Source organism: Salvia splendens, chromosome 1, assembly GCF_004379255.2.
Source record: "Salvia splendens isolate huo1 chromosome 1, SspV2, whole genome shotgun sequence".
In the NCBI taxonomy this organism is placed as follows: Eukaryota; Viridiplantae; Streptophyta; class Magnoliopsida; order Lamiales; family Lamiaceae; genus Salvia; species Salvia splendens.
Window position 1 is genome coordinate 28,197,715 of NC_056032.1, and position 14,757 is coordinate 28,212,471.

At 39.0% G+C, this 14,757-nt stretch overlaps 1 protein-coding gene across 1 annotated transcript; it reads left to right on the plus strand.

Moving 5' to 3' along the window:
- Positions 1-5,910, plus strand: LOC121746405 (signal peptide peptidase-like). Its single transcript, XM_042140230.1, has 12 exons — positions 1-142; positions 729-806; positions 1,881-1,996; positions 2,090-2,241; positions 2,338-2,423; positions 3,561-3,688; positions 3,858-3,908; positions 4,064-4,150; positions 4,252-4,321; positions 4,757-4,893; positions 4,993-5,070; positions 5,585-5,910. The coding sequence occupies exons 2-12, from the start codon at positions 767-769 to the stop codon at positions 5,654-5,656; spliced, it is 1,017 nt and encodes a 338-aa protein (XP_041996164.1). The 5' UTR covers positions 1-142; positions 729-766; the 3' UTR covers positions 5,657-5,910.
- Positions 5,911-14,757: the final 8,847 nt, after the last annotated feature.

The window sequence follows — 14,757 nt, forward strand, 5'->3', positions numbered from 1 at the left end:
TTGTTTTCTGTATTGGAAATAATTTCCTCATTTGCCATCTCTCTCGTCTCTCACCGCTGTCGCCTCCTTTTCGTCCTTATTCTCGGCGTCAGCTTCCCCGCCGCTGCCGCCGTGGACTTGTGCTTCGCCGTATTCTTCGCAGGTCAGTTTTTCTTCACCGATGTTGCATCTTCTTCTCCACCGCAACTTCTTTTTTCTTCCCAATTCAGTCGACTGTTTGTTGGATTTTGTATTGAGATCTGCAGTTCGCTCATTTTTTTCTGAATTGGAATCGGTGCCCATTTTTTCTGAATTTTGAATTGATGGATCTAAAAATTTGAATAATAAGATTTGTGATATATTGAATTTTGATATTAACTTGTTTGATTTCTCATTGACTAATGGATGTTATGTATTTTGGTGGAAGGTTTGTATTGCACTGTGATATATAGGGTTTAGGGATCTATACAATCGTAAAATTCAGAAATTGTTGAGTGGAAATGAGTGATAAAAATTGTAGATTATAAATGTATTTACAGGATAAAATGGTTTTATGGAGCCCTAATTTTAATTTTCAATGTTTATCTCATCTGTATTAATGCTTCATCCTGCATAGTACTCCTATTACACAACAGATACTGTATTGGCGGGAAAAAATGGGCAAAACATTCTACTTATTGGCTCGTATATATGTATCTATATCTATAGATTGTAAAACGAATGCGTGTTATTTGCTATGGTCTTTCTAGGAAATTGAGGGACAGTTCAAGATTTCTGAAGATTTAGAATGAAGAACCATGAGCGTCTTGCTAATTTGGCTCTGGCGGGTATGTCATTTTCTGATTCATTGAGTTTGATTTTCTGTCTTTCTTTGATTTCTGTACTGCTAAATTGATGTTCTAAACTTATTTCGGTCCGGGGCGATGACGCTGGACCCCGGGTCGCGGGGCGATGGGGCGCCGGGGCGAGGGACCCATGAATCGGGGCGCAAAATTAGTTATTATTTATATATTAGTAATAATAATGATTAAATATAAGTCACTAACATATAAATACTTATACTTACATAACAGGAAGAAAAAATATTTAAAATTCAATCTGACATTGGGTAGAAAATAATTATCGAAGAAATTATAGTCTATTTACTTGTTTTGATATTTAATTAATGAATTTTATAATTAAGTTATTTTGGGAAAACATGAAAAGTTGGCAATAATAATAAATTAAGTATAAAAAAGAGGAAAAGTAAAAAGTTGAAATGATTAGATGCAAAAAGAGTCGGTGGGTGCCTAGGTTTTATCAAAAGAAGGACTCCATATTAAAATACTGATAAAATAAAAAAAAAGTTTCAGCTTCCTCCCTCTTTACCCAAAAACGGATTCACGCCCCCTTCGTCGACCCAGACGCCCCCACTGCGCCCCACTATCTCGCTCGGCTCACCCATGTTGGGGCGAAGCCGGACTCGACCCTAGCGCGTTTTTAATAACACTGGGGATGATGAACAGTTTTCTTTGACCCCATTGTTATTTGGTTTACTGGCTCTGGCAGAGTGTTATGTGGAAACATGGTTGATGTTCTTGGATGTTAATACGTAGATTTGGGCATATGAATGCTCGATATTTATTTATCTGCATAGTTCACTTCATATTTTCTATCCTGACTTGATGCAGAGGCATGTCCTAAACTCATCAAGGCCCATTTTGAAATGCATTTCATCCTCTTGATTTAGGCAACAACTTGGTTAGAGAGTGTTGTATTTATATTCCTAGGCACTCATGTTTCTCTGAAGCTCCATATTCATTTTCATGGAAAGTGTATATTTGTAAAGTGCATAGTGTGGATAACTTTACTCTGTGGTCTCTTCTTTTGGCACATTCTGACTTCATGATTCACTGTTACAGGTTTGACCCTTGCCCCACTTGTTGTGAAGGTAGACCCAAATTTAAATGTCATTTTGACAGCTTGTCTTACTGTCTACGTGGGATGTTATCGCTCTGTTAAACCTACTCCACCATCAGTAAGTTGGATTCCATTACATTTCCATCTAATGAACCCTGTGGCTTGAGGAATTTGTAATCAACTTCCTTGGTTCTGCGATTAAATATTTTAGGAAACGATGTCCAACGAACATGCCATGCGGTTTCCATTGGTTGGGAGTGCAATGTTGCTGTCGCTGTTTTTACTTTTCAAATTTCTATCGAAAGACTTGGTTAATGCTGTTTTGACGTGTTATTTTTTTGTACTTGGGATTGCTGCACTAGGGTAAGTTACGCATATGGGCTATATATTGTTTAGCTTAGTATCGGTGTTTTAGTATAATGTTCTATTAATATTCCTTACTTTGTCTCGACTTTGTAGGGCAACCCTGCTACCTGAAATTAAGGGATTCCTGCCCAAACCATGGAATGATAATATTATCACATTGCGCTTCCCGTATTTTCAGTGTATGAACTCGCCAAGACCTCTGTGTATCTAATTATATATTCTATCATCTATAACAATTTTTATGGTTCTCTTGTCACATTTTTCTGTTGGGAATTCCTGGTGTTGCTGCTCACATTTCATTTTATAGTTGCTGATCTTCAATAAAAGATAATACTCACATCTTAGTTGACTTGGATTACAGTTTTGGGTTGACTTAGGATAGATTTTATAACGAAATGCATTCATTTGACTGTGAATTATATTTAGTTATACCCAAAATGGCAACGGGAGCAAAAAAATTGTGAACATTGGAATGTGGTTCTTTCTAATTTTCTGAGTTAGCATACTAATTATCGAACAAAACAGGATACTTATTAACAGGCAAAATAGACAACTTTGTATATATTCTGGTGTTCTCTGTAAGGTCCATGGAGACCTCTATTCTTCGAAATTGATAATGAAAATAATTCTCAAATGTTTTGATTTGTTGATGGATGTTTTTGGGTAAATCAGATGGATAAATGATAATATGCTAGTCTTTTATGCAAATTTGTTCGTTAACTACTTTCATGGGTGTGGGCAAAATTATGTTCTTTGACCTGTTCGGACAATGATTTGTTAGTTAACTTTGTTGTTTCAACCGGCTGTTCTCTGCCCTCTGATAATTGGTGTTCATGTGGATTTGGAAACATTCCATTGCTGTAAAGTTGAACGACTTCAGTTTTCCCTTTTCTTCTTTTTCTATGTGAGAGAGTTATTTAAAATTTAGATGTAAGAAGTTTACATGTTTGAGAACTGATTATGGTCTTTTGTCTGGAAAATGAAGGATTTTTCACTTCGTTTAATTGGAATGTCAGTTGCTGAAAACTGCTTACTGCGATTGGAAAATTTGAGATGTTAGATAGTTTGCCCTTATTCAAACTAATTAGGGTCTTTTGTCTCAAATATGAAGGATTTTTTACTTGATTAATTGGAAAGCTAATTGATGGCAACTGTTTTCTGTGATTGAATTTGGAACTGAGATTGTTCTCAATAGTTTGGCCATGATATTTCATGTCATTTAAGTTCTGTATCTAATGCATTTTTTTGAAGCATTCTGTTCAATCTGCTTAACTTTTTGTTGCTTGTAATATTAAGACATTCTTCTTATTTATCAGCTTTGGAGGTTGAGTTTACAAAATCACAGATAATTGCTGCAATTCCTGGAACGTTCTTTTGCGCGTGGTATGCTAAACAGAAGCATTGGCTAGCTAACAATATCTTGGGGGTTGCCTTCTCCATTCAGGTTATAACACTATAACTGATAATATTTTATCTTGGTGCATCCGACTTACTATATGAATTATGGAATTCTAGCTGATGTACATTGAACCTTAGAGCTCTTGAATCATTTTATTTTTAAACTAGCTTTCTTACCATTTTCACTTATATTGTTTTCTACATAACAATTTCAGGGAATTGAAATGCTTTCACTTGGTTCATTCAAGACTGGTGCTATTCTATTGGTAAGAATATAATGTTTTATAATATGACTCACATAAACTACCTAGCGTAGTTCCATTGCTTTATGAGCCGAGAGGAAGCTTTTGGATATATTTTTTCTGACAGTTGTTTTCTCCATTTTGTTCGCTACTTAATGTTTATATTCTGCCAATGACAGGCTGGTCTTTTTGTGTATGACATATTCTGGGTTTTTTTCACCCCAGTTATGGTTAGCGTTGCAAAATCTTTTGATGCCCCAATAAAGGTGCATGCTTCAACTCTATAATATACCTTACTTGGCATGGCCTTGTTCCTTGTAAAAATTCAGAAATTTCAGTATAATGAATCTTGCTCTGCTCATTGCAGCTTTTGTTCCCTACAGCAGATTCTGCTCGCCCATTTTCAATGCTAGGACTTGGTGATATAGTGATTCCTGGTATGTACTTTTTTACTTCCAGTTTTAGATTTTATGATTCGAGCACCTGTTCGCTTTTGTCTACTGGTAGAGTGTCATTTAATAGCCATCACAACTGCACATGAGTAGAATATCATCACCACGTCCTTTGTCATTAACTAGCGAAATGGTGCATGTGGCGGCGCATGTAAAAAACAAGATATTTGTATATGTATTTATGTATTTATGTATACATTTCAGTTTTCAACCATTTCACTTAACAAGGGAAGGGGCGTATGGAGTAATAGATAAGAGAAAATTTAGTTATATTAGGTGCGTCATTTTTGCATGTCTTATCTGGATAGGTGGCTTGGTACATTGAGTATTCTTCCTTTGTTCAATTGGTAGCTGTTCTTCATGTATGACTGAATTACACTCTGGATGAACCAGTTGTTTGATTTGGCATGTACTTTTCAGGGATTTTTGTAGCATTAGCTCTAAGATTTGATGTCTCCAGAGGGAAGGACAGCCAATATTTTAAGAGTGCTTTCCTAGGATATACAGCTGGTCTGGTTGCCACAATCATCGTAATGAACTGGTTTCAAGCTGCACAAGTGAGTAATCTTCTTGAAGAGACTGGATATTTTGCCCAAAAAGATACTCGTTTATTATATTTCCTAATATGTGTTTTTGAATTCTAATTATTTCTCCAGCCTGCTCTGTTGTATATTGTGCCCGGTGTCATTGGATTTTTGGCTGCACACTGTATATGGAATGGTGAAGTCAAACCCGTAAGTCAATAATTCTTTTTGTATTTTATTTTAATACAATATCATATACCCACCATAATGTATTTGCTAGAGGTATAGAAGTGTATGAAATGTCCTTGATTTAAATGAGTGGATTGAAGCATTATTAAAAGAGATGAGTTCCAAATTTATATTCACCAAACTAGGGTAGTGATAAAATGCAAACTGCATCTTTGTCCTAATAAAGTCAACAGAAAATGTCAACACAACTTCAATTGGTTGACAAGTGCACATTTTCAGATGAGGTTATTTATCATACATCAAATGTTGACATCTAACAGTCTAGATCATAGTTTGGAGGTTGTACAATATATAGAGTTTGTATATATGATTACATCCCCACCAAACTATCTATCTGTTAAATTTTACATCCTTAACGTAAACTAGCTTAAGAGTTGTCATTTCTATTAGTACTAGATTGTAGGGCCTAGTATATTGTTTTCTTAAAAACTCTAGTTATATTTTCAATCTCATAATATAAACTGATTTAATGCAGTTGTTGGCATTTGATGAATCAAAATCAAAGGCTGAAGAGACTGATGAAGACACTAATAAGAAAGCAGACTGAGACAAGGTTAGTAGATGAGGTGCAACATTGGTAGTCGACTAACTTGGAAACAGATTGTTGTACCTGATTTTTGTCATTAGCTAAAAATGTATTAGCCCCTCCCGGCCCGTCCCCTCCCCCCGGCCGATATAAGATTTTTAATGTGTATCTTTAACCAGATTCCGATGAGACCTTTTAGATATGATATGATCTATATTTGGTTTGGGAATACAACAAAGGAAAAGCAAAGGAAACCGTTATATGTGTCTTGTGTATATTTGTTTTACTTTCCGTTATATTCTTGGAAGTTTTAACCTAAAATCCCTTGAGCCAATCCTGCATTACTAACTGAGGCTTTTCTTGTATGATTGTTACTTTTCCATTCATTTGCTTGATAAATAGAATGAATGAGGGAATGTAATGAATATATAAAGAAATTGTCATTTCATTATTATCTTCATCTCATTCTTACTTTTATTCCTTTCCTTCCTTAAGCCATCCACTACGCTGTCTCTATACTATCTCTTAAACCGTCCCTTAACTACTATTTGAGCACTATTTGAGGGCCCCACTGTCCTTTTTTCATCCATCCCTTAACTAAGGGACGGAACCTGCAACGCTCCGTCCCTTAACCGTTTCTATACCGTCCCTTAATTACTATTTATTCAATTTCATTTATAATTTTTTTTTCAACCAAATTCAATTTAAACAAACACATTTTATTAAAATTAAAACAACATTACAACTTAAAATTAAAAAAAAACGAAGACATAATTAAAATTCTAAAAAAATAAAAATGACATAATTTAATCTGCTCCGCCAAAGTTTTTCCAAATGTGCTCAATTAGATCCTCTTGGAGTTGGGTGTGGGCGCTAGAGTCGCGTGTCCTTGCCCGAATAGCCAACCGTTCTTGTATAGACGGATGCGCTCCACTTCGCGGCGGATTACTTGCGGTTGAGCTTCCGGGGTATTCGGGGTCGAACCAATTTCCCGCATCGGGTCCTTCGTCTCGGACAATCATGTTGTGCAAGATTATGCACGTATACATGATGTCGACCATGCTCTCCATGAACCACGAACGAGCCGGGGCTTTGATGATGTTGAAGCGCGCTTGGAGAACCCAGAACGCCCTCTCCACATCCTTGCGCGCAGCCTCCTGCTTCTGTGCAAAAAGAGCCTGCTTTGGGTTCGCAGGCCTGCCGCACGTCTTCACGAAGGTCGGCCACTTCGGGTAGATGCCGTCGGCGAGATAGTACCCCATTTTATACCGCCGGTTGTTGGCGACGAAGTTGATGGCCGGCGCTTTACCATCCAAAACTTCGGTAAAGAGGTCGGACTGTTGGAGCACGTTTACGTCGTTGTTCGAGCCGGGAACCCCGAAGTACGCGTGCCAGATCCAAAGCCGGTAGTCGGCAACGGCCTCGAGTACAACAGTTGGGTGGGTGCCTTTGTGGCCGCTCGTGTAGGACCCCCTCCAAGCCACCGGGCAATTCTTCCATTGCCAGTGCATGCAATCGACACTGCCAAGCATCCCGGGGAATCCGTGCACTTGTTCGTGCAGGTTGAGGAGGAACTGACAATCCTCCGTGGTTGGCCTCCGGAGAAATTCGTCACTGAAGGCTGCCCGGACGCCTCTGCAGAAGTTGAGCAAGCACATGCGCCCAGTGGTGTCTCCGATGTGCAGGTATTCGTCGAATATGTCGGCCGTTTGTCCAGTCGCAAGCTGCCGGATGGCTGCAGTACATTTCTGCAGCGTCGTGTGGCTGGGACGGCCGACCGCGTCTAACCCTTCTCGGAAGAACTCTTCCCTGGCCTCCAAAGTATTCGCTATGTGGGGAAATAGCGGTTTCCACATACGAAAACAGCGACGGAAGTAGGTATCTCCCCAAATCGGGTTATCGCAGAAGTAGTCGCGTACTAACCGTGCGGCGGCTTCCTCCCGGTTCCGATTGATGTACTTCCGGGAGCGTCGTGGGGGTGGCGCGGCTTCCTCCGCCTCTCGTCGTCGATCTTCTTCGAGTGATTGTTCCATTAATTGACGCATTTGCTCAAAAGGATCCATTTGTTTGAGTTGATTGAAGATGGAAATTGGAGTGATAGAGAGGATTTGAGAGAAATAGATGTGTGTTTGTGTTTGAAATGAGTATGAAATAGGATTATTTATAGAGTAAAATATATAAAAAAAATTAAAAAATGAAAATAAAAATTTAACGGTAATATTACCGTTTGAATTTTTTTTTTTTATTAAAAGTCGAATTTTTTAAAAAAAACGAATTATTGCGTCATCAGTGACGACGCCGGCACGCACGCATGGGGACGAGACACGTGTCGCTGGCGCGTGGCGGGACAGCGCGTCCCGTGTCTCGACGAGACGGGCGCGGGCTAGGGACGGGATGGTCGCTGCAACGCGTCCCGCGGAGGACTCGTCCCTCCGGGACGAGACGCGAGCCCGGCGCGGGACGCGTAGTGGATGGTCTTATTCTATTCTATCGTACCGAGAAGGGTCCATCTCATTTTTATGTTTCACTTCTCTGCGATCGCGCCTGATCCTGTTCTTTTTATTTTAATCACAAAAATGGATTTTTTATACGTGAGAAATATATTTATTTATATATATAAAAATTGTTAATATCTATAATAAGAGAATTAATATGCTGAAGGACAATTTGTGAGGGAGAGGGAGCGCCTGATTCTTTAATTATTATTTTTATGCAAAATTCTCTCTTCTCTCGTGTTAATTTAAGATTCATCGTATCTTTATTATTTATACGCCTACCATATTTATTTTCATATTTACCTCATCATTTATTTATGTTCTCTATGCCAGTGTTTTTAAAATGCTGATATATTCCTATAATCGGTGCCATTGACATTCAAAACAGTGGATTTTATTAGGTATCAACAAAGTTTGCTGCCCAATTTTTTCAGAAGTTCCTAAATCCTAAATCCTAATGATGTTTGGGCATTCTTAATTTAAGTTTTTGCATTCATTTTTTCTATTCTGAATTGAGTTTGCTGATATATTTTATAATCTTTGAAGTCCTTTGAATCCTAATGAGGTTTGGGCATCTCAAAATCCAACCCAACTACATCACAATACATTTTAGTCAACAAATTTCCGAAGCTACACAAATGAGTTTTGTGTGAAATTACAATTGTACGTATGGGTTTTCATTGCCACAAATAAAAAAAAAGAATGTTTATGGAGAATTTGCGCCTCCCAATTGGCACAGTAGCAGAATCAAATTCTAGCTAATTTTCTTCTTCTTTGCTATTAGGGTGTCCACTATAAGGTGGACACGCCCAATAGCCCCGCCCCAGTTTTTTGTCCATAGCCCCAATTTTTTATCCATAGCCCCAAAATTCTATTTCCGCCACTATAGTGGACAACTCCAATAGCCCCAAAATTTTATAATCAACTTTCATTTTATAATATATCAAGTAATTATTAACAAATTTATCGGGCTCTAATTAGTGGATTAAGAAAGGCCGACTATACGAATTAAAAATAAAAATAAAAATAAAAATAAAAATACAAATTAAAATTAGAATTACACACTAAATTAAAATTAAAATCACACACTACATTGAATCTAGTACAAATCACTACCAAGTTTACACAACGCCACTACCTCCCCTACGTGCCCACACTTCTTCAATCAAATCGGCCTGCAGTGTGTTATGTGATGTGGTCCTGCGCATATCAGCGAAGCGTTGGATCAAATATTCATTGCTCCGTGGTACGCCCATCTGGATCGGCGCGGAGGCGACACCGTGACTTGTACTTGCACCCTCTTCCGGCGCCCATCGCTCTGCCGCAAATCCTTCATCTTCTATTATCATATTATGCAATATAATACAGGCTAACATAATATTCGCGATATCATCTTCGTGCCAAACTCGTGCCGGACACCGTATAATAGCCCACCGCGATTGGAGGACACCAAAAGCCCGCTCAACGTCCTTCCTAGCACTCTCTTGTTTGCGCGCAAAATATTGTTTCTTCGGTCCTACCGGTTGGCGGACAGTCTTCACGAATACGGGCCACCGCGGATATATTCCATCTGCCAAATAGTAGCCCCTACTATACTGCGTACCGTTGGCTACGAAGCTGATTTCTGGCCCCTCCCCCCGGCACTCCTCGTTGAAGAGAGGCGACGACTGAAGAACATTGATGTCGTTGTTCGAACCTGCCACGCCGAAATACGCATGCCAGATCTTCAGACGGTAGTCTGCCACGGCTTCCAGTATCATCGTTGGATGTTTGCTTTTGAATCCAGTAGTGAACTGGCCTTTCCATGCCACGGGGCAGTTCCTCCACTCCCAATGCATGCAATCGATGCTTCCTAACATTCCGAGGAAGCCGTGCACCGACCCGTGCATATCAAGTAGGCGCTGACACTCATCCGGGTTGGGCTTCCGTAGAAACTCCCCACCGAAAATTTCTCGGATCCCCTTACAGAACTGCCTAAGCACCGTGAGGCTAGTCGTCTCACCCATCTGTAGGTATTCATCGAACATATCCGCTGGTCCAGCGTAGGCAAGCTGTCGGATTGCAGCGGTGCACTTCTGTTGTGTGGACAGCCCGATCCGGCCAGACGCATCACGCCGGAGGGTGAAGCACCGGTAACGCTCCGCCAAATTCGTCGCTATATAGTTGAACAGCCGCTGCGACATCCTGAATCTCCGGCGGAATATCTCGGGTGGATAACGGGGGTTATCCACGAAGTAATCATACATTAAACGTTGGTGAGCACCGACGTGGTCTCGTGGGATTGTCTGCCGATGAGTAATGGTGCGAGGGATCGGATCCTCCGCATCCTCCGCCTCCTCCGCCAAACGGGCCGCTACATCCTGTTGCACCTGTTGAATCAGAGCATTCCAGTTGTCTCTCCACAAATTGTTCATTTCCGACCCCAAATTGTAGTGAGAGAAATTTGTATAGATGTTGTGTTTGAATGGTGTGAAAATAATGAATGGAGTGGGGTGTATTTATAGGTGAATTGAAATGTAAAAAAAAAAATAAATTCGCGCCGAATAGCCGCGGCTTCTTCCTCGTTACACTATAGGCGCCGCGCCTATAGGCGCGGCTATAGCTCCATCGCCGCGTCCTCGCCCCGCACGCGGCTATCCCGCGTCCGCCGCCTCCCTTCCCCCTCGCCGCGTCCACCTCCGGGGCGGACAACTCCGCCACTATAAGGCGCCCCGCTTCCGCTCCGCTTCCGCCCCAAACGCGGCTATAGCCGCGGGCGTGTTATAGTGGACGCTCTTACTCTCTTCATCTATAATAAAAAGTTGAGAATTGGTAGGAAGTGAACAATAGAAAATGAGATTTTTTTTTATTTTTCCAGAGAGAGATGGGAGAGCAGAGAGAATGTCGGTTAAATCTTTGAATGAAAGAGCTTTTAGAGAAGAGACAGAATTTTGAATGAAAGAGCTTTTTGGAAAAAAAAAAGAGAGACAGAATTTTGTATTAAAAAATAATTGATAAATGCTGACTTGGAAAGTGGCGCTCACTCTCCCTCACAAATTGTCCCTCAGCATTTAATAATAAAAGTAAACTAAAGAAATATGTGATGGTTTTAATTTAGTACTAAATCAAATATTATACTCCATCCGTCCCATAGTAGATGGCATAGTTGAAGAATGACACGAGATTTTAGGAGATGTTGTTTTGTGTGTTAGATGGAGGGAGAAAATAGTATATTTATATTAATATGAGAGAGAATTTTTTTTCTAAAAAAGGAAATGTGACATCTTTTGTGGGACAAACTAAAAAGAAAAGTGTGATATTACGGAGAGAGTAGTATAACTTCTGTAACAAGTTAATAAGTTATATAGTAGTACCATTTACTCTTTGAAAATCTTTCAGCATGTAGTACTTGTTATTTTAAGTTTCATAAATACAGCAATTTTTTATAATACTATTGCGCCTTTTGGGATAATTTATTATACATAAAATTTGTACATCTTTTATTAACAAACGCAAATTATATAAAATCATTAGTTGTGTTTTACTGGCCATGAGGGAATAAAATTCTATTTGAACATCTACCTCTATTCTATTATATTTATATATACTCATTGCCCAAATTCACGAATTACTATAACATAGAGGTTATTTGTGGAACAAAATGTTTACCCAATTTGGATGGAAGACTAGACAGTTGATCATATTAGATTCTTAAACCACTTTTCTTGTTGTCAAAGTTGACAACACGTGTTAATGTACAATCAATTCATTTCTTGCCATGTATTGCAAGTAAACTCAACATAATATTAGTTTTAGGCAGGAATTTCATTCATTTGAATCTTCAATTACAAGATAAATAATTTGTATCGTGTCTATCATTTTAAATAATTTTGAATAAAGAATCACGTAATGTCTGATTGAACCAATATGTGCTGTATTATACCCATATATTATATCTTTAGCTTACGCGTAAAACCAAATGCATGAGTAACAAGAATATTCTCAAGAAAATTTATTATTCACAAAGAAATAAATGGAACATGCTTTAGTCCTAGTTGATATGCAATATCAATGTTTATTGTTTTAGTTGTAAGGGAATCTTCAATCTTCACCCTTCTTTATGCCCTAATTAATATTAATATGATTACCTAGCTCCTTAGCATCCCATAATAAATTGAATACAACCAACGACAGATTTGTTTACATTTCTCAGTATAGTTCCTTATTATTTTTAATACCAATGGATCTTGGACCTCCTTCAATCGTTTTGAAGGCAATCCAGTGGCTACTTTCCCAAAATATCAACTTAAATTGGCTCCACCTATCTATCAACATTCAATATAGAAGACATAAACCAATTGACAAATCAATAAATGCAACCACAATTAAATGTGGAATTGATAGAACCTCACAAAGGCAAATTAAAGATAGAGTTCTAAAGGTTTACAATAATAAAATTTGATCTAAAAATGAATACATTGGGTATTTATACTAAGGGGACCAAGCCAAATGCATAGACTGTGATTTGGTTGAAAAGGTAGCTTTCAGCGTGCACTATCCGGTCGGGTAGCACTAAAGTCGATTAGCGTGCACTCCGGTCGGGTAGCACTAAAGTTGGTTAGCTACTCGGCCAAGTACAGGCCTCTGACTCACCTCACATGCACCATGGTTGGGTGGAGCTAAGCACCCTCATTACCCAATTAGGTGAAATCCTCTGCCTCTGATGTTTTACCGAAGATGACCAAAAATTCCACAATCACTCGGCCGAGTGACTCCTTTTGACTCATTTGTCGAACACCCGGTCAGATAGGTCCTTGTCATGGTGCCACCCGGCCTGATAACACCCTCTAACTCGCAATGGCGTCCCATTAGTGTGACTGGTCGAAGGACGATGATTCACTTGGTTTTTGCATGGGTTTAGAGAGTAGTTTTACTTGGTTTTGATCATATATTGTGTACTTTGAGGTATAGTTATACCTACTTTTCTATTATGTTAGTATTTTGACCATTTTGTGAAGAAAGTGTAGAAAAATGTACAAAATATATGGATGTGCAGCAGCTTTGGTTTGAGACAGTTTTTCTAGAGATTTTGAATTCCGATTCGCCCATAATGCATACATTCTCTTCGTCTTCGAAGAGCTTCGCGTGGACATCTTAAACGTCTCAATCCGAGTTCAGTAGAAGAAGTTATAGCCGTTTTACAGAGACTGCGCGGAGCAATGACATAGCTGGCGACCCGCCGGGTTCGCGTGCAAACGAACCTGGCGACCTGCCAGTATCTCACAGGAAAAACGTCGTAGGCAGCTGGCGAATCGCCAGCTTCGACGCACACCGAACCTAGCGACCTGCCAGCTTCGTCGGAAAGCTTATTTCGCGCCCAAAGTCAACCCTAGGTATATATATGCCTAGGAAACGCCTCCCAATACAACTTACACACCTCCTACCCAAAAAATACCAGTTTTTCACCTATGAATAAGAGAAGAACTAGCAGATGACAAGTATTCATCGCAAGATTGAAGACGAGACCTCCAATCCGCCCAATCCAATTCCAGGAGTTCATATTTTAGTTTTATTTTTGTTCAAACAATGTTTTTGAATATTTCTATGAATATTTCTTTGACTTTTGTGATGAACATGAGTAGCTAAATCATCCGAAGAGTTCTATGGGGGAGATACAATGATTTTTATGTTTAATTGATTTCCGTTTTCTATGCCTTGGCTCATGTGGTTATTTTGACTTCTCTTGTGCTTATACATTTATTTGACTGATCACCTTATAAATGCATGTGGATTTTACTACAATACTCGGGAGATGAGTAGTTTAATTTGAAAGAAGAGAAGTTGACGTCTTTGCCAATATAATCGAAAGATTTGAGCCTTTGAATGAAGCTAAGTATCTTAGGAGCTTTTAGGAGGTGTTGCCTTAGTTCTAGGAAGGACACTTCGGTTCTAGGTAGCAATCCACAATTTGTATGCTTCGGGAGAAGATATAGTTTTACCTTAGTGATAGCTTAATAACCCTTGAGACCCTTGTTGGCATAGTTTGGAAATTAGTTGAGCATAGGATAGTTGTTATCGATCCTATAGGATTCTACCTTCCTCCTGTAGGATTCTACCTTCCTCATCCTTAATCTACATCTGTATTCTTTTATTTGCTTTTAGTTCTCTAGTTGTTTTTAATTCTTTATGCTTTGCTTTCATGTAGATTTAGAAAAACCAAAACTTTCCGATTCATCTAGATAGTAGTTGAGGTTGGTTCGTGGTACTTAGGTTGACACTCATTGTCTCTGTGGATATGATACTCTTTGCTACATTAGTCTCGTACACTTGCGGGTATACTTGTGTTAAAAATAGGTTGAGTCAAGTTTTTGGCGCTGTTGCCGGTGATAATTTTGTGTTACTATAGCCTAATATCGTGATAAAAATTTTAATTACTAATCTAGATTTTACTTGCTTTAATTTTTCTTTTCTTTTCTTTTTGAGTATTCTCACTTTTTTTATTTTTCTTTTCAGGTTGTATGCGCACTCGCTCTAAGGGGAAACCATTAGAGTTATTTGATCCTGAGATCGAAGCATCCAACCGAAGGAGGAACGCTCAGAGAAGGTTCAACCAAAGGATCTGAGCTTCATCTCCGATCCAAGGGCTAT